The sequence below is a fragment of the Oncorhynchus mykiss genome, chromosome 28, assembly GCF_057628025.1.
Source record: "Oncorhynchus mykiss isolate SJ-2025 chromosome 28, ASM5762802v1, whole genome shotgun sequence".
NCBI classification, from domain to species: domain Eukaryota; kingdom Metazoa; phylum Chordata; class Actinopteri; order Salmoniformes; family Salmonidae; genus Oncorhynchus; species Oncorhynchus mykiss.
The window spans coordinates 22,754,212-22,776,622 of record NC_143049.1 but is presented as its reverse complement, the minus strand read 5'-3'; the positions used below and the strand labels follow the sequence as shown (position 1 = coordinate 22,776,622).

The following is a 22,411-nucleotide window of genomic DNA, read 5'->3' as shown; positions in this document are numbered from 1 at the left end:
CAACCCCTCCCATCTATCTCTGAAGAACATCCTTCAGCTACCATCAACCCCTCCCATCTATCTCTGAATCCCATCCTTCAGCTACCATCAACCCCTCCCATCTATCTCTGAAGAACATCCTTCAGCTACCATCAACCCCTCCCATCTATCTCTGAAGAACATCCTTCAGCTACCATCAACCCCTCCCATCTATCTCTGAAGAACATCCAGTGCCATATATTTGTATCTGTGCTGTTTATACATTTTACGAACACAGTATATTTGACATGAGTTATCTTGTTGTTTTGAATCCCACCCTTCAGCTCCGCTCAACCCCTCCCATCTCTCTCTTAACACCATCCATTTTTTATTTCAATTTGCCAAAAATGTGTCAACTGTGCTGTGATGTTTCACAAAAGTTCTGAACCTTTCTATTCTCATAGTTTCAACAGATTGTAAATTAAAGATAAACATTTTTGCTAAAGGTATTATTATGTTATTGATCAATTGATGATGACTTTTAAAATCCCCCAGTAGTGCTATCTGCAGAGTTAGCTCCAGGTAAATGTTGCAATTCTTCAGTCATTCCTGAACCTGCAACCAAAAAGCTACATATGAACAGTATCAAAACAAATTATCTAATGATTCGGTCTCTTCGCAGCAAAATCTGCAGAGCTGGGATGGTTGTATCCCCCATATTTATAATATTCTAGTGGTCGCAAGAATTGTGTATAATACATGTATTTTTAAAATTATACGTTTTATTCTGCCGTTGTTTTGTGTGTCAGTTCATAAACCATGTGCCATGGAATCGGTACATTGAAAATCTCTTCCTAACTATTTTACAATCTATACGGCACAGCTGTCAATTTTTGGGCCCTTAAGTTAAACTGGTATACTTTTTTATTCATCACAATTTTCTTTAACCAATTTTGGTCTTTAATGCAGGGACAAAAGACAAGTTCCTTACTTTTTCCCCCTTCCACTTGCCTCTTCCATTCTTGCGCTAACCACTCTTACCTCAATTATTAGAACCTGTGAAAATTATTCAACTGTAATTTCTGACCCATAATCACTAGCCATAATTATTAGACTGTCATTTCTGATCCATAATCACTAGCCATAATTATTAGACTGTCATTTCTGACCCATAATCACTAGCCATAATTATTAGACTGTCATTTCGGTCATTATTCTATTATCATTGTCTGTTATAGTAAGACCAAATATCAGGGTACAGTTATCATTCTATGCTTTATAGCACATTCTGTGCCTGTCTGCTGTTCCCACAGTAGAGTTGGGAAGGATTTAGAGTTAGACTATGGTCCAATGGGCTACAGAGGGTGGTTACAGCTGGCTGATGTTGGATATGGTAACCGTGTCCCAAATGGCACCCTATTCCCTATGATGTGCACTTGTTTCTGACCAGGTCCCCAGGGCTATTCTATACATGAAACAGGGTGCCATTTGGTACACAGCCATAGGTTCTCCCCACTCCCTGAAACCCCCAGATATCCCATGTTGTCTAGAATCAGCAGCATTCACCTGTGACCCCGGTGACGAAGGAGGCTTTCCCCTCGATGGTGCCTTTGATGCCTTGCACTGTGATGAGGTACTCAGTGCCAGGTTGCAGTCCTGTATAACACATACAGAGAAAGTAAGCTGCAAAACCTCACAGTGGTTCAAGGTTCTTAATCTACCACAATACATTTGAACACTATTCAATGATTATAGCCATTTATGTACATAGAAAACAAAATGGATGATCTGTGAATGCTCAAAGGGTTATGAGTGTTCTGCTCAAGTGAGGGGAGGTGGAGAACATTAAAACAGATGGTTACACAGGAAACAGTTTTAAAATATGACGTACTATTCTATTTTAAAATATTCCAGACAGTGTTCTCCTTGTTTAAATGACGTACCTACGATGGTGTTGGTGGTCCTGGCCTCTGCACTCATAGGTACGATCTGCTCCTCCTCCTGCCCGTCAGGGTTAGCATGGGTTAGTCTGAAGTGGTCCAGAGGTGCTGCAGGGTTCTGCCAGTCCACCTGGATAGAGTCCTCAGTCTGGCCCAATACCCGGATACCATCAATACCAGACACCACTGTGTAGGGTCAACATGGTCTCATTAGAATATGTCAAAATAGTGACACTTAACCATTGTATTTATACAACACCGAAGCTGACAATCATTCATGTCACAATAATGATCTATTAGTTGTATGGTTTGATTGGGGACAAGTTATAAGACAGGCCCAGTAGGTTACCAAAGAGTGTCATAACTGAAGTACAGAACCACAGCATGTTTCCTGTGAGGCTCTTCCTGTACGTGATCTTGCATACGAGCCCATTAAAGGACAGGAAAAACTAATGAAATACCAGAAAGGGGCTGACTAATGTCCTTTAAATGTTCTTTCTCAGGGGGGAAAAAGATTTAAACCATTTGGAAGGGATAATGTTTTGAAGTTAAAGCGTCTTGTGTGGCTAGAGTCTTTGTCATAGCCAGATGATCAGGCTTTTTCTCATGCCCAGAGAGGAATGTCATGCACTGAGATGTTTCCCACAGCCCAAGGCTCTGTGCTCAGTTCCTGTCTTCGCCACATCTGTGAACTAGCCTCATTTCCATAAAATGTGTCCACGACTTAATTTCCTTGTAATTAGGCTGCCTAGTGTAATTACCTTTAACCTAATGGTAAACAAACTATCACTAAGTGAATAGTTTAGTACAAACAGACTTCAGGGTTATTTGGGTCAACTGTACATACGGTACACAGTGAATTATATGTGATGACAGAAAATTAAAATTGGCATCCAGAACCACTTACTACAAACGAAAGCAGCTGCACTTGTGAGAGAAAAGGACAAAGTACAAATCAATGCTGTGAGAAACATACTGTGGTTCACTTCACATCTTTACCTGTGGTCGCCTCTATCCTGTCCCCCTCGCTCTGGATCTCCTTGATGACAGCGTACACCTGCACTACGTAGGTGACCCCCGGCCTAAGACCGGTGATCAGGTAGGAGGTCTCTGTGTTGGGAACGGTGACCTGCTCCAGCTCTGCCTCGTTGCCCTCAGGGTGCCAGGTCAAGACGTAGTACTCTGCTGCTCTCACCGCCTGCCACTCTACCAGTAGCGAGACATCAGTCACCCTGACCAGACGCAGGCCGTTAGGGCCAAACACTAAGGGGGAACATGGGTATGGTTGGTTAAGGGACAGCTCAAAACTCTGTTACTCACTATGTTATTTTCATGAATTCGAGGGGTAACCCCAACCAGGATAAACCTGGTGGCCTGTCAGTTCAAAACGTCAGCTGTTATGCCAGGAGATCAAACCCTCTTGAAGAGATCAGAAGCTATTGTATTAAGGTCGCTATGTTATTGCTTTCTCTCTTTTTCACTCTTTTCACACTTCACTCGATGTTACTCTGACAGAAATAACATATCTGATTTAAGGAAAATAACATTTTTAACTTTTAGTGGTTTTTCAAAAACCTGAGATGGAAATTGGTGAAAAGATATTGCTTTTCTGTGGTTACAGTGTTATATCTAGCCAGGATCCTTCAATTAAGATGGTGGAAAATATGGTCTGGCGAATCAGAGACTATAGGGGAACGTTTCAATAACATGAAAGTGAGCCTAGGGAGACGGCCAGTCAACTGTGTACGGAGCAAACTTTCCACGCCAAGATATTCCTGCGGGTACAGGGAAATGCACAGGCGACCTTAGGTGGTGAATTTGAGAAATTCATGCACAGAAAAAGCGTAACTGTACATTGGGGGAAATATGAAATGGGTGCTCAGGAGACCACATTTACCAGGAAAAAATGAACAGCAGGTTTGGACATTGTTCCACATGATGAAGGCAGGAAGCTTTCTCTTCAGCAGGGGCCTTTTCAAACAGTGGCAGTTATTATGCCTGTTCCTGACATTTTCTACAGCCACCGCCAGTAACAATTTTGCACTTAAATAATATTTCAGAAAGGCCAGAGGGACGAATAAATTAACATCTAGAGATTTGTAAAAAGCTAAAGGAAGGGAAATGTGTGTCCTGACGGAATTGTTAATGGGGGAAGCATATTTTGAAGAAGAAAATTAATATCCTAACAGAAATTATGTTTGGACTTCATAAAGAAGGGAAGCATAAATCTACAGTGGCAGGTTCTGAACCAAGGAAAAATCTGTTTGGTGTTAAAAACATTTGGAGAAAACTGTAAATAAGCTTTTCATCAAGTGGGCTGAACGTGTGCTGCCCAGTGTTCTCTGTGTCATAATTAATACGAGACACAAGTGGGGAAGCTGTTTCCATGTTGTGCTGTGACCATACATCATTACAATGCAAATAATATTCAAGATCACCCGTTTGAGAATGTAATGTGATTCTGAAATGTGAAGCAAAAATGTGAATGAACAAGTCTGCTTGTAACTGCCATTTGTCTGTGAGTGATCCCACTTTTCAGTGATTCATATAAGGTCCTGTTTTTACTGAGTCTGCCATGGTGGAAAGAGCATTATGGGCCAACTCAGGAAGTGTACATGGAAAACAGACCAAATCCACATGCAGCATCTGTATGGCTGTGATCTTGCATTTAGAAATCCACAGAAATCCACCAAGGTCTTTTGTGGGGAGAATAAAATATACCCTCAATAAAACCCTTTAGGTTTTCTCTTGGTGATTTATTTGAAATGTGTGTCTGAGTTCTTTATCATTAAATAAACACCCCAAATCTCCAAAGGCCCACATTCTGATCCCAGACACAATCATAGTAGTGAGTTAGGAGATGGTTAGCATTGCTAAATGGAAATAGAATTCATGATAGTGCACCTCAAGGTCTGATCATTTTCTGGACTCTAAAATGCCTATGTTTGTGGAAAAGATCCCTATTTACCATATAGCGTAGCTTCAAATGCACTCCTCCACACAAAACAGAAAATGACTCAGTATACTATAGCTTTTGTCCCATACTCATAATATTTGTCCTCCAAATCCAACTCATAAATTCACATAGCCTCCCTCTTTCCCCTTCACATGTCCCCATTGTTGTTGGAGTTAAATCAACAGTTCCTATATGAAACTTGCTATAACTCCAAATATCTCTTGCGGCACTGCTTGAAAATCTGAATCTCAGTGATTGCAATAGCTCTACAATGCTCTACTTTCCGGCTACCTGGATAAAGCACTAAATAAACTTCAGTTAGTGCCAAATACGGTTGCTAGAATCCTGACTAGAACCAAAAAAAATGATCATAAAAGTGCTAGCCTCCCTACACTGGCTTCCTGTTAAGGCAAGGGCTGATTTCAAGGTTTTACTGCTAACCTACAAAGCATTACATGGGCTTGCTCCTACCTATCTTTCCGATTTGGTCCTGCCGTACATACCTACATGTACGCTACGGTCACAAGACGCAGGCCTCCTAATTGTCCCTAGAATTTCTAAGCAAACAGCTGGAGGCAGGGCTTTCTCCTACAGAGCTCCATTTTTATGGAATGGTATGCCTACCCATGTGAGAGACGCAGACTCGGTCTCAATCTTTAAGTCTTTACTGAAGACTCATCTCTTCAGTAGGTCATATGATTGAGTGTAGTCTGGCCCAGGAGTGTGAAGGTGAACGGAAAGGCTCTGGAGCAACGAACCTCCCTTGCTGTCTCTGCCTGGCCGGTTCCCCTCTCTCCACTGGGATTCTCTGCCTCTAACCCTATTACAGGGGCTGAGTCACTGGCTTACTGGTGCTCTTCCATGCCGTCCCTAGGAGGGGTGCGTCACTTGAGTGGGTTGAGTCACTGACGTGATCTTCCTGTATGTGTTGGCCCCCCCCTTGGGTTGTGCCGTGGCGGAGATCTTTGTGGGCTATATTCGGCCTTGTCTCAGGATGGTAAGTTGGTGTTTGAAGATACCCCTCTAGTGGTGTGGGGGCTTTGCTTTGGCAAAGTGGGTGGGGTTACATCCTGCCTGTTTGGCCCTGTCCGGGGGGTATCATCGGATGGGGCCACAGTGTCTCCTGACCCCTCCTGTCTCAGCCTCCAGTATTTATGCAGCAGTAGTTTATGTATCGGGGGGCTAGGGTCAGTCTGTTATATCTGGAGTACTTCTCCTGTCTTATCCGGTGTCCTGTGTGAATTTAAGTATGCTCTCTCTAATTCTCTCTTTCTCTCTTTCTCACTCTCTCTCGGAGGACCTGAGCCCTAGGACCATGCCTCAGGAGTACCTGGCATGATGACTACTTGCTGTCCCCAGTCCACCTGGCCGTGCTGCTGCTCCAGTTTCAACTGTTCTGCCTGCGTCTATGAAACCCTGACCTGTTCACCGGACGTGCTACCTGTCCCAGACCTGCTGTTTTCTACTCTCTAGAGACAGCAGGAGCAGTAGAGATACTCTTAATGATCGGCTATGAAAAGCCAACTGATATTTACTCCTGAGATGATGACTTGTTGCACCCTCGACAACTACTGTGATTATTATTATTTGACCATGCTGGTCATTTATGAACATTTGAACATCTTGGCCATGTTCTGTTATAATCTCCACCCGGCACAGCCAGAAGAGGACTGGCCACCCCTCATAGCCTGGTTTCTCTCTAGGTTTCTTCCTAGGTTTTGGCCTTTCTAGGGAGTTTTTCCTAGCCACCGTGCTTCTACACCTGCATTGCTTGCAGTTTGGGGTTTTAGGCTGGGTTTCTGTACAGCACTTTGAGATATCAGCTGATGTAAGAAGGGCTATATAAATTCATTTGATTTAATTAGATTTGAATAGCTGACCTGCAACCCTAGGTCTGTGCACAAGGCAAACTTGGTTTTAACAAAGTGAAATCATTACACAGTTGATTGGCAGACATGGCCTGAGGCTGCAGCAATTACTTCCACTTTCATAAGTGTGGAAGCAGTAAATTCATCTGTCAGAATGTTTTGACCGCAAATGTTCTGCTTCTCTGCACCTAAGTCAAATAACTGCTTTTTAATAACTTATAGTCAAATAACTGCAATACCTAACGTCAGGTTTAAAGTGTTTTACAGAACCCTTAGGCCTCTACAGCTGTAGATGTTCTACATTCTCTGTAGATGTTCTACATTCTCTGTAGATGTTCTACATTCTCTGTAGATGTTATGCATTCTCTGTATATGTTCTACATTCTCTGTATATTTTCTGCATTCCAGTTCTCAGAATCAACGACAGGTAGAGTTTGTAATGTAGACCTAGGCCATTTCAGAGTAGGAGTGCTGATCTTGGATCAGTTTCCCTTTTAGATTATAATGAATAAGACATTATGACCTGATTATGACCTTATCCTTGATCAGCACTTCTACTCTGAGACACTTTGTGAATATGGGCCCTTACCTGCAGAGCAGTCATCCCCGAAGAAGCCCTCGTCACAGATACACATTCCATTCACGCAGGTACCGTGGACGCAGTCAGGACTGCATTTCTGTTCGCTGCAGTCTTCGCCGGTGAAGTGGCTGAAGCACACACACTTCCCGTCCACGCAGTATCCCTTATCGTTGCAGTCACCTGGGCACATCAGCTGGCTGCAGTCACTCCCCATGTAGCCAGCAAGGCACACACACTTGCCATCCACACAGCGCCCATGGTCGTTGCACTCATCAGGACAGGTGGAGACGGAGCAGTCTGGGCCTTCCCAGCCAGGGTTACATTGGCAGCTGCAGGTGTCGTGCTGGTAGGTCCCATGGCCACTACAGCTAGTGTCCACACCTGTGGAAATTTAGAAGAAAAAAATCACATGATGTGATATTTGAATAGTCTTTACTGTAATTGTAATGTCAGTGTCTGTAGACCAATCATTTTTCAAACAACAGTTTCCCAATTTTGAATGATTTCTTAGGTTATGTTCCTCAATAGTTCCAGATATATTGTAGCTATTGAATATAGATGCGCTGTCAGATCTTATGGTGATAAACTGTACTGTACCTCCTGCTCCACCACCTTTGCCACCACAGAAGCCCTGGGAGCACTGACTCTTCAGGTGTTCCACCTCCTCCTCCAGCCCGATGACTCTGTACAGCAAAGACTTGAAGCGCTCCGACTCATCACAGTCACACTTTGAGGTCTTGAGGTTGATTTGGTGCCTGAATACTATGTCCTTGTCCCCCTCCAGAGTAGGGCCCCCCTCCAGCTCTTGCAGACCTAACCCCTGGTCCTGCTGGTGAGGCATGGTCTGCAAGGCCAATTTACAGCCAGGGCTCTTGGTCAGGTCTATCTTATAGATGTGGCTGAAGGTGACTCCTTTCTCAGCGGGGGCTGGAGAATCTTCTGTCACATATGTGGTAGTGACAGTGCACAGTATGCCTATCAGGCAGAGGGCTCTTGAGAGCCAGTGAAGTCTAGTAGTCATGGCTAGATGGAAAAATAAGTAGAATAATTGGGGAAATTGATATTACACTCTTGACATACACACAGAGCCCTTGGCACCTTTTTGATCTATTAAGGTTTTTTCCAGAGAGAACATCACTGTATTTTACAAGGTTGATAAAGGCTGATGTTAAAGAAGTCACATTCATTATAGTGCCGGCAGCCTATGTTTTACAAAAGGGACATGAACAATGTCGGAATTTTCAGCAGAAAGCCAGCAGTCATCACTCCAACTAAGCACGTTTTTATCCCATGTTCCTAACCATGAATTGTGCTCATCCAGCCATAAGGGCTTCAAGGAGCATGGAACCCTGTCTTCCAAATTATGTCATGTTGACAGTGATGTCATCCAGCTTTTTGACTTTCTCGGAAAGAGAAATTATAGGCTATGATATCAAAATAACGGGCCAAATATATTTTTGAAACGACTTGGTTCAAACCTTTAGAGTGAATATAAGTGACCTCTTTCTCAAGCATGTTAGATTTAACCACTGCCTCTTTGGCACACAGTCATTTGAAAATTGGTAGTGTAGAACTTATAGTTGAGGTCTGAACTTGTGTGGTCTGTGGAAACTGAAAACCAAAATGAAGTGACTGTCTGCTCTGCTCTACACAGAAAGAGAGGCCAGGGTGCTTGACAACTGGAAAATCTGCACAGTAATAGCATACAAGCTTAATAAAAAGCTTGGGTTACTTTTAAAGAAATGGTGATTGGACAATGGAATATGCATGAAGTGCAAAAACACTAAAGGGATAGTTCATTTGGAGCACACAATGTAAGACTATCGAAGAAGAGAAATGACTCAACCATGAACAAATACTAGGCTAATTTAACCTGAGCATAGATACTGTATATAGTATGTGCACTCCCCTACATATTTATTTGACCAGTAAAGCTAAAACTTTATATCTGTCTCTAGAATTCAGCATTTTGGATTTGAGATCTGTAACGTCTGCTTCCAACTCACACTTTCAAATACATAGATCCCATGAACGCAGCTCACTTTCCAGCCCACTTTCCAGCTCACACTCTCCAACACATAGATCCCCTGAACGCAGCTCACTCTCCAGATCCCAATCACCTGAATTCTGATCACCTGTTCACACGCCTGTATGTCATTTACATACTGTATTTAGTTCAGTTCTTTGCACCCCATCATTGTGAGGTATGTTTGTTTTGTACATATACTATTCGAAGCTCTGTTTATTTCTGTGTTAGTCCTCACGTGTATCGTAGTTTTTGGCCATCCTCACTAACGAAGCCTTTTTGCCTATTCCCTACCTGTATTTTTGCCTATCAGATTTCCTGTCATCAACCTCTTGCCTGATCTCCCGGACTACGATATTAGCCTTTTCCCTGTCTGTACTGTTACTTTTTTGGAGTCCCTGTGTATGACCTTCTGCCTGACCCTGGACACAGCTACCTGCTTCCTCCTGTGGTCCTAATAAACACCTGCTGCGCTTGAAACCAGCACTCTGTCTCCCATCGTACGCATTACAAGATCAAATGTTTTATATGAGAAGACAGTACAGAATTTGAGGCTATTTTTACTTTATTTGAGGCTATTTTCATACACACAGTGGGGCAAAAAAGTATTTAGTCAGCCACCAATTGTGCAAGTTCTCCCACTTAAAAAGATGAGAGACGCCTGTAATTTTCATCATAGGTGCACTTCAACTATGACAGACAAAATTAGAAAAGAAAATCCAGAAAATCACATTGTAGGATTTTTAATGAATTTATTTGCAAATTATGGTGGAAAATAAGTATTTGGTCAATAACAAAAGTTTGTCACAATACTTTGTTATATACCCTTTGTTGGCAATGAGGTCAAATGTTTTCTGTAATTCTTCACAAGGTTTTCACACACTGTTGCTGGTATTTTGGCCCATTCCTCCATGCAGATCTCCTCTAGAGCAATTGCCTCCAAAGATTTTCTATGGGGTTGAGATCTGGAGACTGGCTAGGCCACTCCAGGACCTTGAAATGCTTCTTACGAAGCCACTCCTTCGTTGTCCGGGCGGTGTGTTTGGGATCATTGTCATGCTGAAAGACCCAGCCACGTTTCATCTTCAATGCCCTTGCTGATGGAAGGAGGTTTTCACTCAAAATCTCACGATACATGGCCCCATTCCTTCCTTCCTTTACACGGATCAGTCGTCCTGGTCCCTTTGCAGAAATGATGTTTCCACCCCCATGCTTCACAGTAGGTATGGTGTTCTTTGGATGCAACTCAGCATTCTTTGTCCTCCAAACACGACGAGTTGAGTTTTTACCAAAAAGTTCTATTTTGGTTTGATCTGACCATATGACATTCTCCCAATCTTCTTCTGGATCATCCAAATGCTCTCTAGCAAACTTCAGACGGGCCTGGACATGTACTGGCTTAAGCAGGGGGACACGTATGGCACTGCAGGATTTGAGTCCCTGGCTGCGTAGTGTGTTACTGATGGTAGGCTTTGTTACTTTGGTCCCAGCTCTCTGCAGGTCATTCACTAGGACCCCCCGTGTGGTTCTGGGATTTTTGCTCACCGTTCTTGTGATTATTTTGACCCTACAGGGTGAGATCTTGTGTGGAGCCCCAGATCGAGGGAGATTATCAATGGTCTTGTATGTCTTCCATTTCCTAATAATTGCTCCCACAGTTGATTTCTTCAAACCAAGTTGCTTACCTATTGCAGATTCAGTCTTCCCAGCCTGGTGGAGGTCTACAATTTTGTTTCTGGTGTCCTTTGACAGCTCTTTGGTCTTGGCCATAGTGGAGTTTGGAGTGTGACTGTTTGAGGTTGTGGACAGGTGTCTTTTATACTGATAACAAGTTCAAACAGGTGCCATTAATACAGGTAACGAGTGGAGGACAAAGGATCTTCTTAAAGAAGAAGTTACAGGTCTGTGAGAGCCAGAAATCTTGCTTTTTTGTAGGTGACCAAATACTTATTTTCCACCATAATTTGCAAATAAATTCATTAAAAATCCTACAATGTGATTTTCTGGATTTTTTTTCTCTTTTTGTCTGTCATAGTTGAAGTATGATGAAAATTACAGGCCTCTCTCATCTTTTTAAGTGGGAGAACTTGCACAATTGGTGGCTGACTAAATACTTTTTTGCCCCACTTTATCTGTCTTATTGTTTAGAAATGAAGGCACTTCATGTATCTAGTCCCCACATTTGAAGGTGTCAGTTGCAACACTCTTAATATCACCAATCAGGAACAATCTAAAATCATGTGACTCACACTGCACATTCTCAGTTTAGTCCTCAACCCCCATGTGAAGAAGCAAGACCCTGTGATAAACTCTACACATTTTATTGCTAAAAGTCAGATTTTGAGTTAAGAAAGTAATTTTTGGGGCCAAATTTGTTTTGTGATGGCATCACCTGCTTTGTAATTCAAATTCACCAAACTTATTTCAGGTTTAATTTGATGTAAATTAACAATGCTAAAGTTTTAACATGTAGCTAAAATTGGGTAAGGGATAGTTTTAACATCTGGGTGCATCACTGGGAATACAAATGATGGGCCCACCAAGCCTGTACCCCAGCACTACCATACCATTGCCATAACTGTGACTCTGATTGAACATGTCCAACATTCACACACACACCACGCCTATCTCTCAAATTCACTCACACACACACCACAAACCTTCAGTTGTTAAGTTCTGATGCTGCTATGTTGTCAGATGTTGTTTAGTTGAGAAGGGCTAGTTAATGGAGTGTAAAAATAATTCACATTTTTATGATTTATATTATGACTATTATTTCTGCAAAACAAAATGCTAAACATTGCAATGTTGTTCTCGTGTTCTCAATAAATCCTTTCAATATCTTGTTGCATGTTGTGATTTAAGCATTTTTTCAAACTGTTATATTTCACCCCAAGGCCTGTTACAACTGACCCGGGAGATGTGGTAAATTGTAACATTTCACTCCTTGTCTGTTTGATTTAAAGACATAATACTTGTACAAATTTGTAGCAGACAGATGGAAGTTGTTCCTATCACATTTTGAATGTAGTAGCTCAAACAATTTCTGAGAAATTTACAAAAAATAAAAAAAAGTGTTACAACAATCCCCGGTTTCCCCTACTAGAAATGAACATGGGTAACTGTCCCAGGAACAATCTTTACCCACCTCCAGAAAAAAAGACAAAACTAGGGAAATTATATTTTCCTCCAATGTCGCCACTAAAACAATTTCACAAAATACACAGCATCAGATTAACACAAAAAAATAGCACATTATCCAAATAGCCTAGCGTATTTTCTTCACACAAAGTTGCCATAAATTCAAAGCACACGTATAATTGACACTGCCGGACTGCATACGCGACCCGAATGCAGTTTATAAACCCTACAGGAAACCCCTACAGCCTATAAAAGACCATGTGCCTCTGAGCTTTCATTGTGACTCTTCAGACATCTGATAGGCCCATGCACAATTCACTACATAGGCATCTCTGTCAGTGACATGAACTCTGTTAACAATTCAGAGGCATGAGGGAAAATTCTATCCTGTCCTAGAGCGTGGTCTATTTTCCTATCCAGTCCCAATCCCAATTAAACCCCAAATCCCAAATCATGCATAAAAATTCCTAACGTTTTTTCTGTAATCCATAAATTACATTATCAAAGCACGTTTCCTGTCTATCCATGCCAAAAGACCACTATAACATTTCCCCCACTTCTCTGTGCTGTCTCGTAGGAGAGACTGGGAATGGTAGTAATTTCTTTGTGATCAACAAACAGTATGAGAGTAGATATGAATATTTGTTCAACAGAGTTGGTCCCCATTAATATTTAAACTATTTCCATCTTCATATTTCCATTATTCATGAGCTGACCTTCTATCTGTATAAATCAATTCAGTTTTGACAAATATAGGAGATACAGTGCCTTCAGTGCCTTCGGATTGGAGTCCACCTGAGGGTAAATTCAATTGATTTGACATGATTTGGAAAGGCACACACCTGTCTATATAAGGTCCCACAGTTGACAGTCCATCTCTGCAGCACTCCACCAATCAGGCCTTTATGGTAAAGTGGCCAGACGACAGACACTCCTCAGTAAAACACACATGACAGCCCACTTGGAGTTTGCCAAAAGGCACCTAAAGACTCAGACCACAAGAAACAAGATTCTCTGGTCTAATGAAACCAAGATTGAACTCTTTGTAAAGGGAAAGGAGGATACCTAGTCAGTTGTACAACCGAATGCCTTCGACTGAAATGGGTCTTCCGAATTTAACCCCTCGCCTGAATGCCAAGCATCACATCTGGAGGAAACCTGGTACCATCTCCATGGTGAAGCATGATGGTGGCATCATCGTGCTGTGGGGATTTTTTTCAGTGGCAGGGACGTGGAAACTGGTCAGGATCGAGGCAAAGATTAAGGGAGCAAAGTACAGAGAGATCCTTGATGAAAACCTGCTCCAGAGGGCTCAGGACCTTCACCTTCCAACAGGACAATGACCCTAAGCACACAGCCAAGACAACGCAGGAGTGGCTTCGGGACAAGTCTCTGAATGTCCTTGAGTGGCCCAGCCAGAACTCGGACTTGAACCAAATCAACCATATCTGGAGAGACCTGTAAATAGCTGTGCAGAAACGCTCCCCATCTAACTTGACAGAGCTTGAGAGAATCTGCAGAGAAGAATGGGAGAAACTCCCCAAGTACAAGTGTGCCAAGCTTGTAGCGTCATAACCAAGATGACTCGATGCTGTAATCTCTGCCAAAGGTGCTTCAACAAAGTACTGAATAAAGGGTCTGAATACTTATGATATTTCAGTTTTTTATTTCTAATAAATTAGCAAAAAACTATCTTTTTTTTTGTTTTGCTTGGTCATTATGGGGTATTTTGATGAATAGAAACTAAATTTGATAAATTTTAGAATACGGCTATAACTTAACAAAATATGGAAAAAGTCAAGGGATCTGAATACTTTCCGAAGGCATTGTATTCTGTCATTTGTTGAAGGAGGTTATCTAGCAAGCTTAGCAACTTTGGTCATTTGACTTTTGTTTGACTGGCATTAAACAAATTTTGTATGATTTCGACGTGAGTCCTAAGCGCTCTGTGTGGAGATAGCCTTACTGTTGAAATGCAGTGAATGAATTGAGGAACATAATAGTGTTCAGAATTTATGAATGGCCTGTTTTGCAACTCACAACAATGTCATTGGCTATCAAAGATAGAGCAACTATCATTACAAAACAACAGTTTCATTTGCTCTGAAATCTTTACATAGTATCCTAACCAAGCCAACAAGGTGGCACAGCACCCCTCTTATTTTGGGAAAAACCTGGCAGAGTGACAATATCTTGGTTTTCAACGCTTTTAAATGTCACATTTATGCAGTATTTCCTAGGACTCTCGGGATAACATGAATTATTCCCAGTATTGAAACTTGGTAGATTTTTGTAAAATATTCATCCCTATTCGGTACTGTCGCCTCATATGAAACAATTGATTTCAATCCAAAATTATGGAGTATAGATACAAATTAAGAGTTTTAGCTTCATTGTCCAAATAAATACGTAGCGTAGGGAAGTGTATATGAGAGAACAAATTATGCTAATAGATGGTTCCTTTAACATTGTATACCAGTATAAAGAAATCTACATCAATGAATATATCAATCATACAACACTAACAACCTCATCCACAGGCTGAAGTAATTGCATATGTGTCTGCTGTGACATGTGCTGCTAACTGAGGCTTGCCCATGTAGTCGTCTGAGGGATCTTGAAAATAAGTAGCCTAACCAAAGAAGGCTGGTGGGAGGAGCAATAAGAGGACATGCTGGTTATAATGGCTGGAATGGAATCAATGGAACAGTATCATACACATCAAACATATGGAAACCATGTTTGACTCCGTTCCATTAATTCCATTCCAGCCATTACAATGAGCCCGTCCTCCTATAGCTCCTCCCACCAGCTTCTTCTGAGCCTAACCTGAAAGTGATAAGCGCAATGACATAGGTGTTATGGCATCATAAGCAGTCCACAACATCAGTGACTTTGTCAAGATGTTCAGAGATTGACATAATGGCTTAGATGCTGCTGGCTGTCAGACACAGGGTGAAGAGTTGATGTTTTTGATACTACAGGCTGCCTCAATGTTGCTGGACCTCAGGAAGAGTAGCTGCTGCCATCCTTAATAAACACAAATACAAACTGAACATTGCAACTGAAACTTCCTTAGACACTGCTTTGAACCTTATAGGAAAGCTTCCATCCAATAGTAGAGTTCTCAGTGGCTCACGAATTGAGTATCAGTAGGCTATGTATTGGAAAAAATTATGTTGACTACGTTGCTAACGACTTACAGTAACTGTATGGAGAGAAATAACTCTGCCATGGCTCATTGGACAAAGCCTTTGAGGAAAATTCATGTTGTTTTTGTAGGGTTTTGGGATAAATGCTGAAAATAAGGTCTATGGTAAACACAGGCTTAGGAGAACTTATATGTTTTGTGCCATGAGATAATCATCAGAATTTATGTAATGATAAAACACACATACATTGCATAAAGGCTTCATAATTCATAAAGGAAATGTTAATTGACTGCTATTTTCTCATAGAACAAGACATTTAAGGTCTCCTAAGCCTGTGTTAACCTCAGACCTTGTTTTATGTGTTTATTACAAACCCTATTCTTTCCCCATTCATTTTCCACATAGGGATGGCTGAACGAACCAGAGGTAACTTATTCCCAGGTTTTAGGACTACAAGCTGGCAAGCTCTATTAGTGCCACTCCATAGTTCCACCATGTTTGCTGTGAGTCCTGTGTCTGCTATTAAACTCAGTGGGTGAAAAACTTGAGGTCAGAGTAGCCAGACCATAGAGATTCAGACAGACTATGACTTCACATCTATGGCCATTCAGCCCCATTGACTTTCTGGCAGTAATTACAGTAGTTGGCACTGTGTCAGCAACCAGGAAGTACAGTAGATCAGACCAGGGGGAAAGACCAGCGAGTCAATGAAAGCCTTACAATAACCCACATCACAGGAGCATTTTACAGCCCTGTGGTATGGCACAAGGCGCTGGCGCACACAGATCCTTAACAAGCTCCTTTATAGCTCACTGTCAAGGTTTTATTTGATGCTGGCCATTTTCAGACTTTTATTTGTCTTGGAGAAGATTCCAATGTGGCCATCTTCCAGCTCAGCAAAATGGCTGCAACGGACATCTAAATCTCTGCAGGGCAGGAAAGGCAGGAACGATACACTAGTAAGCCTGAGGATTCTCCTCGATGTCAATCCATGGATGTGTCCCAAATGGCACCCTATTCCACCCTATAGGAAATAGGGTGCCATTTGGGATGCAATCCATGTGATGCGTGTCAGACATGGCAGAGCCGTGGCAGGCTCAAAGTCTCCTCAGTTCCGCGCTCAAAGTTGGCATGGACACACAGGGGAATTACCTTCACATAACAAGGGATTCCAATAGTCAGACACAATGTCTGTCCTCTTTTCAGCCTCCATTTTCTTTGCAGACTTGTCGACTAGCTGTGAAGTTTGATAGACTTCCAACCGGGATTGGCAGGAAAGTACAGTACCTGAACAATTCCAGAGGTAGCAAGTAGTGCTCAGAGTAAACTTCAAACAGCTATTCAAATAGACTCTCTAACGGTTAACAATCCTTATTTAATTAACATGTCTCCATTCAGCTACACTGATTGAAGTGGATTTAACAAGTGAGAGATCAAGAAGGGATCATAGCTTTCACCTGGATTCACCTGGTCAGTCTATGTCATGGATAGAGCAGGTGTCCTTAATGTTTTGTACACTCAGTGTAGATGCTCAACAGTGTTCCACTGGTTGGTCAAATTGAGCTTCCTCTACTCTTTGTTCAACCTTAAGCCTTGAGACCATTGAGACATGGATTGTATATGTGTACCATTCAGAGGGTGAATGGGCAAGACAAAATATTTAAGTGCCTTTGAACAGGGTATGGTAGTAGGTGCCAGGCGCACCAGTTTGTGTCAAGAACTGCAATGCTGCTGGGTTTAGGAAAGTGTCCTTAATGTTTTGTACACTCAGTGTACTCCTGGCATAAGAGGAGGTAGAAAGTGTCCCCTCACTCACTAACCAGAAATGCTTCAGACTGTGAATGCATTCAATCTCAGGTCCTCACAGTGACCTAATTTCCCTCCAAAATAATTGTGCAGGGAAGAGAGAAAGAAAGGGAAGCAAGCAAGGACAGATGGTGTGCAATGCCCCATCCTCTCCTGAGACACATTAACCAATAGACAGACAAAAGGCAGTCTGCTCTTTTACGTTTCAAGTGGAATTGAATTGGACCAACAAGCCTGGGATGAGCTCAGAGCTCATGGTCTTTATGTGGTTGCAAACTTGCAACGTTTGTTGAATTTCCCTTTGCTTGTAGGCAGAAAAACCTGAAAGCAATTAGAGTAAGTCTGAGCTAAAACTCATATCCCTCTGCTCTGTCTGTCGGTCCTGCCATCCAAACCACAAAAACCTTGATAAGGTTACAAGAGCCCAGAAGTCACTCCATTGGCCTTATGTAATGGTCACATATTAGAAACCACCCCATTCATGGCTAGATGCAGGCAACGCTCTACATCTGTTGTTTGTTTTATCACTGCTTCCATGTCAACTTTAAGCCAGTACAGTAGCATTTCATCAAGTTGAGTGACCTGCAAGGACCATACATAATGTCTATGAAGCCTGCAACTGTTTATTTTCCTGGAAACTAAAATAGCACCTTCAATGAAAAGTTTTACATTAAAATAAAACCTGTGTTAAGCCCATAGTAAAGACATCTAATAGCATTCTAAAATGTCAGTTATGTCCCTACTAGATATGTCTGGCTAGCTGAGGTATCACGTGTTAGTGGTTAGTCTCATGCTTGACTGCCCGGCAGTTCAGTCTGGTACCAGAGAGGCTGGAGTTTAGTCTGTGATGAGAAGGCAGGTTAATAGAAGGTCATGAATAGGAAAATGTATAATAAACACAGGTTATTTTCCTTAAAAACTGAAACTATTCAAGAACTTTGTAAAATAAACAAGGAAATGGACCTTTAACCGTATTGGGTTTGATGCCTTAGTCACAACTCATGTCGTTTTTGGGGGGGTTGATGCAAAATATGAAAATAAATCTATCAACAGATTGCTTTTTGTTTCTTTCATCCATTTATTTTACTGTGTACCTTCTACTGAAAGAACTTAGCTTTGGAAGTTGTTATAATCATTTCATATCTTTGTTTAAAGGACTACTGTATGTTAACATCTCATTTGCTCTGATGATAACCATGTTTCCTGATCATATGCTGTATCTTATGATGACTCCTGAAACAGGAGTAACTTTGCAAATGATTTATTCTGTTGTGAGTATGACTTTTTCGTTGTAATTACTTATTTCAGCAGGAAGTGTGAATCTCACCTATACCTGCATTTGTTAGAAGAAAATTAAACAATATAATTGTGAAATATTAAACAGGTGAACAAACTATGAACAAAAAAAATGTGTCAAATCAAATGCAATCACTAACCAACACAACTCACAATCACAACACATTTGTATTCACATATTACAAAGCCTCTCAAAATGAATGCAGAATAATACAACAACGATAACAGAAAGCAGTGTTTAACTTACCGTCGCAATTCCCTGTGACTCCGTCCTCTGAAAGCCTGAGAATCTGTCGCTCTATTGCTTCTCTCTCTGACACCTGTTGACAAGCTCAGAGCAGGAGTTTGAAAGGGCCCTTATAACCAATGCCTCCGTGGCTCCTGCAGCAACAGTCTTTCCTTCAAGTCGTTAAATTCCATCTCCGAAAGGCCTATGGCCAATGGGAAGTAGTTTGGGAGTGTCTCTTCTCTTGCTCCTCAATCATGGAATGGAGAGCGATAATGAGAGTCATTCCCTCTTCCTCCGTCTGGGGCTAATCACCTACATCAACATGACCCTCACTCATGTTGCCTCTCACCCCTTCACTACCATTTTTTTGGGTTGAACTTTTTTACATGTTGTCTGTTACAGTAGCAGTGGTGGAAGAAAATGAATCACTTTGAGCAGGAGTAATATGTGCTGCAAGGCAACCAGAGACCGTTTGGATTTAGTGTTGAGCTCCTGCCAAGAAAAATCCGGAATTCATTAAAATAAAAAATAGATCTAGTCATATCTGTGAAGTGAATTAAATGTCCCATCAGATTAGCCATCCTTTATTAGTCTATTTGAAGTGTGAATTTGGATTAAGAGATTATAGACTTTAGTTACAATGTGATTTTATGCATCATCACATTAACCACTAAAACGCTACATGTGGTCATCCTTACAAGGATGGATGGGTCTGAAATAAAACAAAAGAAAACACATGTAATCGTTTATACATACTGTACATGGTTTGGCTTATGCATACGGCACCATTGTGAAATGTTCCTACCTTTTGAAGAACAAGGAAAGACAGATATCTTTGTGGGAAAACAGCAGGCTAACACTTCTCCTAAGCTAGTACAAAACCACAAACACCACCATCAGAAATAGCCTTCAGACCACATTGTGCAACACTTCAAGAGACAATAGCAAATGATGGATAAAGTTACATCTATTGTACCAAAGTGTTTGGATTATCATGAATTGATTCCCTAAGTATTTAGATGAATTACATAAGAATATTTACACAAATACAATAGAAACCAATGCAATAACGTGAATTCACGCCCACACATCGACCCACCCTTGTCTAATGGACATGCAGCATCACCAAAGGCTCCAGGTGTCAAGGTTGGTAATATTTTTCACTGGCATCTGTTTGTCTCTAAATATATAATATGGTATCACATTACTGTGACATAGCGGCTGTCTGTGAAATAGTTCAGTGAAACTGGAGCTGGAGCTGAGGCCAGGTGTGATGGTCTTTAAAGAACAAATACTTACTACTGATTGAAATCACAGGGTGGTGAAGGGTTAAGTTGCCCCTAGACACTGATCCCAGATCTGTACCTAAGGAACACTTTACCCCAGAGCTCACCGAGCTAGAGACTCACTGGTCTGCAGAAATGACTCAAATCAGATAATAGTTAGAAATGTCCCTTTTGGAACCATTCTGTGTAAAGATTCTAGAACAACCGGATGGCACATGATAAAAGCCAGTAGAGGCAATTAACTCTTCCTCTGAGTTGAGAAATAACCTCGGAACATTCAACTGAATGTTCAATCTTATCAAGTTGTCATGGCCCTTGGCATTATATCGCATGGTCTAGCATTGAATCATCTCCTCTGTAAAACATTGCTGAAACATTTGAGTTGGGGCATTCGGCCCTTAATGTCTGACGACCTATACCAGTTGCTACTCTTAAAGCCAACAGTTGGAGGTAGAAGAGAAGGGAATTTAGCTTGTATTCAGGAATGCACTAAGGATGTTAACATGACGTAAAATGAAATTAAGACTTACTTCATTCTTGCTAATGAGTCTGAATCTTAGCAAGGGACTCAGCATGCACAGTGAAATTACAATGTTTTGATAAGGAAAGTGATGTGGGAGGTCTAGGAACAGAGAGCCAGGAAATAGCTGAAAGACTCACAAACATTGGCTCCATTTCTGTTTGGAGTAGGGGGATATCATCTGATAAAAGTACATACTACCGCCCCTCCCGAGTGGCACAGCGGTCTAAGAGTGCTAGAGGCATCACTACACAGCCGGGTTCGATCCCGGGCTGTATCACCACCGGCCGTGATCATGAGCCCCATAGGGCGGTGCATAATTGGCCCAGCATTGTCCGGGTTAGGGGAGGGCTTGGCCGGCGGGGCTTTACTTGGCTCATCGTGCTCTAGAGACTCCCTGTGGCGGGCTGGGCGCCTGCAGGCTGACTTTAGGTGAACAGTGTTTCCTCCGACACAAAGGTGTGGCTAGCGTCCGGGTTAAGCGGGTGGGTGTTAAGAAGCGGGGTTTGGCGGGTCATGTTTCGGAAGACACATGACTCAACCTTTGCCTCCCGAGCCCATTAGGGAGTTGCAGCGATGAGACAAGATTGAAATTGGGGAGAAAAAGGGGGTAAAATACAAAAAATCAAATTGGTACTACTTTTTTAGTTACTATGTTCTTAAGATTGTTTTGAAAAAGCCTTTCATGTGATGAGAATCCAATCGCATAAAACTTCTGTCCCTAATCATGAGCTCATAAGCGCAGGGAGATGTATTAATTAATTCAGGTAACATAATAGCCAGAGCTGCAGCTAGCTTTGCTGTTTGAGTTTGACTATTTAACTCTCCTGTAAGATCAACTACACACTTAAAAATGGCAGCCCACCTTTCAGATGTTTAAAGTAATGTCTTGGATTTAGGTAGTACTTTGTAGCAGTTCATTTGAACAGTGTTAATGAGTCGCAGATGGCAGGATTCTCCCCATGGATTCTCCTATTGGAAGTAACCCAGTTCTGACATTATTAAACTCCTTCAGTGGGTGACGAGAGCCAATAACAGGCCCACTAAGCAAAACCTCCGTAACCCTGAAGAGTAACGTGATGGAAAGGCATGTATTCCACAGAGAGGAACATTAAGTGTCAACGTGTAAATATGGTTACAATGTACCCGGGGAAGAAGTAGAGTACACTACAAAAGGCTGCTGTGTTTTAATTTTGTTCAACAGTTTTCTACATTGATTAGTCCCAGTCAGTCACGGTTTGAATTTCACGAGGATATTCCCAAATTCCTTTTTTGTTATTCACAGCCTCAAAGGAATGTTCATATCAGTGGCAGAATCTTGTTTCTAATCCTTTGCGCTTTTTTACCTCAATTTACACATTTTCCTCTCGCAAGTACTGTATTTAATTTAAGCCATGTGAAATTCATTTTACCGTTGTTATTACTGTCACCCTTCCGCTAGCTGCTGTTCAGGTGGTTGGAATCAGCAGATAGGGTTGGCTGCTGTGTAAATACTGGGCATAATTTATGGAACACTTTTGTATGCTCTCCCTCGCACTTGTATTTCATCATGTTATTTTCTCCCCAGAAACATAAATAGCAAATCTCTTGATGGCAATATATTTCTTGTTAGGACAACCACATGTGAAAAGCGGCAAGGACTGCTCAGAAAAT

The 22,411-nt window shown here is 41.7% G+C and overlaps 1 protein-coding gene across 1 annotated transcript in view; it reads right to left on the bottom strand.

Moving 5' to 3' along the window:
* tnn (tenascin N) overlaps positions 1–19,350 on the bottom strand; it is a 41,524-nt gene extending 22,174 nt beyond the window's left edge. The window contains exons 1-6 of the mRNA XM_021589499.3: positions 18,971–19,350; positions 7,900–8,325; positions 7,312–7,683; positions 2,898–3,161; positions 1,902–2,084; positions 1,525–1,614 (exon numbers count right to left, since the gene is read on the bottom strand). Of these exons, the coding sequence (XP_021445174.3) occupies positions 1,525–1,614; positions 1,902–2,084; positions 2,898–3,161; positions 7,312–7,683; positions 7,900–8,323 (1,333 nt within the window). The 5' untranslated portion in view covers positions 8,324–8,325; positions 18,971–19,350. The remainder of the gene's footprint in view (positions 1–1,524; positions 1,615–1,901; positions 2,085–2,897; positions 3,162–7,311; positions 7,684–7,899; positions 8,326–18,970) is intronic.
* Between the last annotated feature and the right edge of the window lie 3,061 nt (positions 19,351–22,411).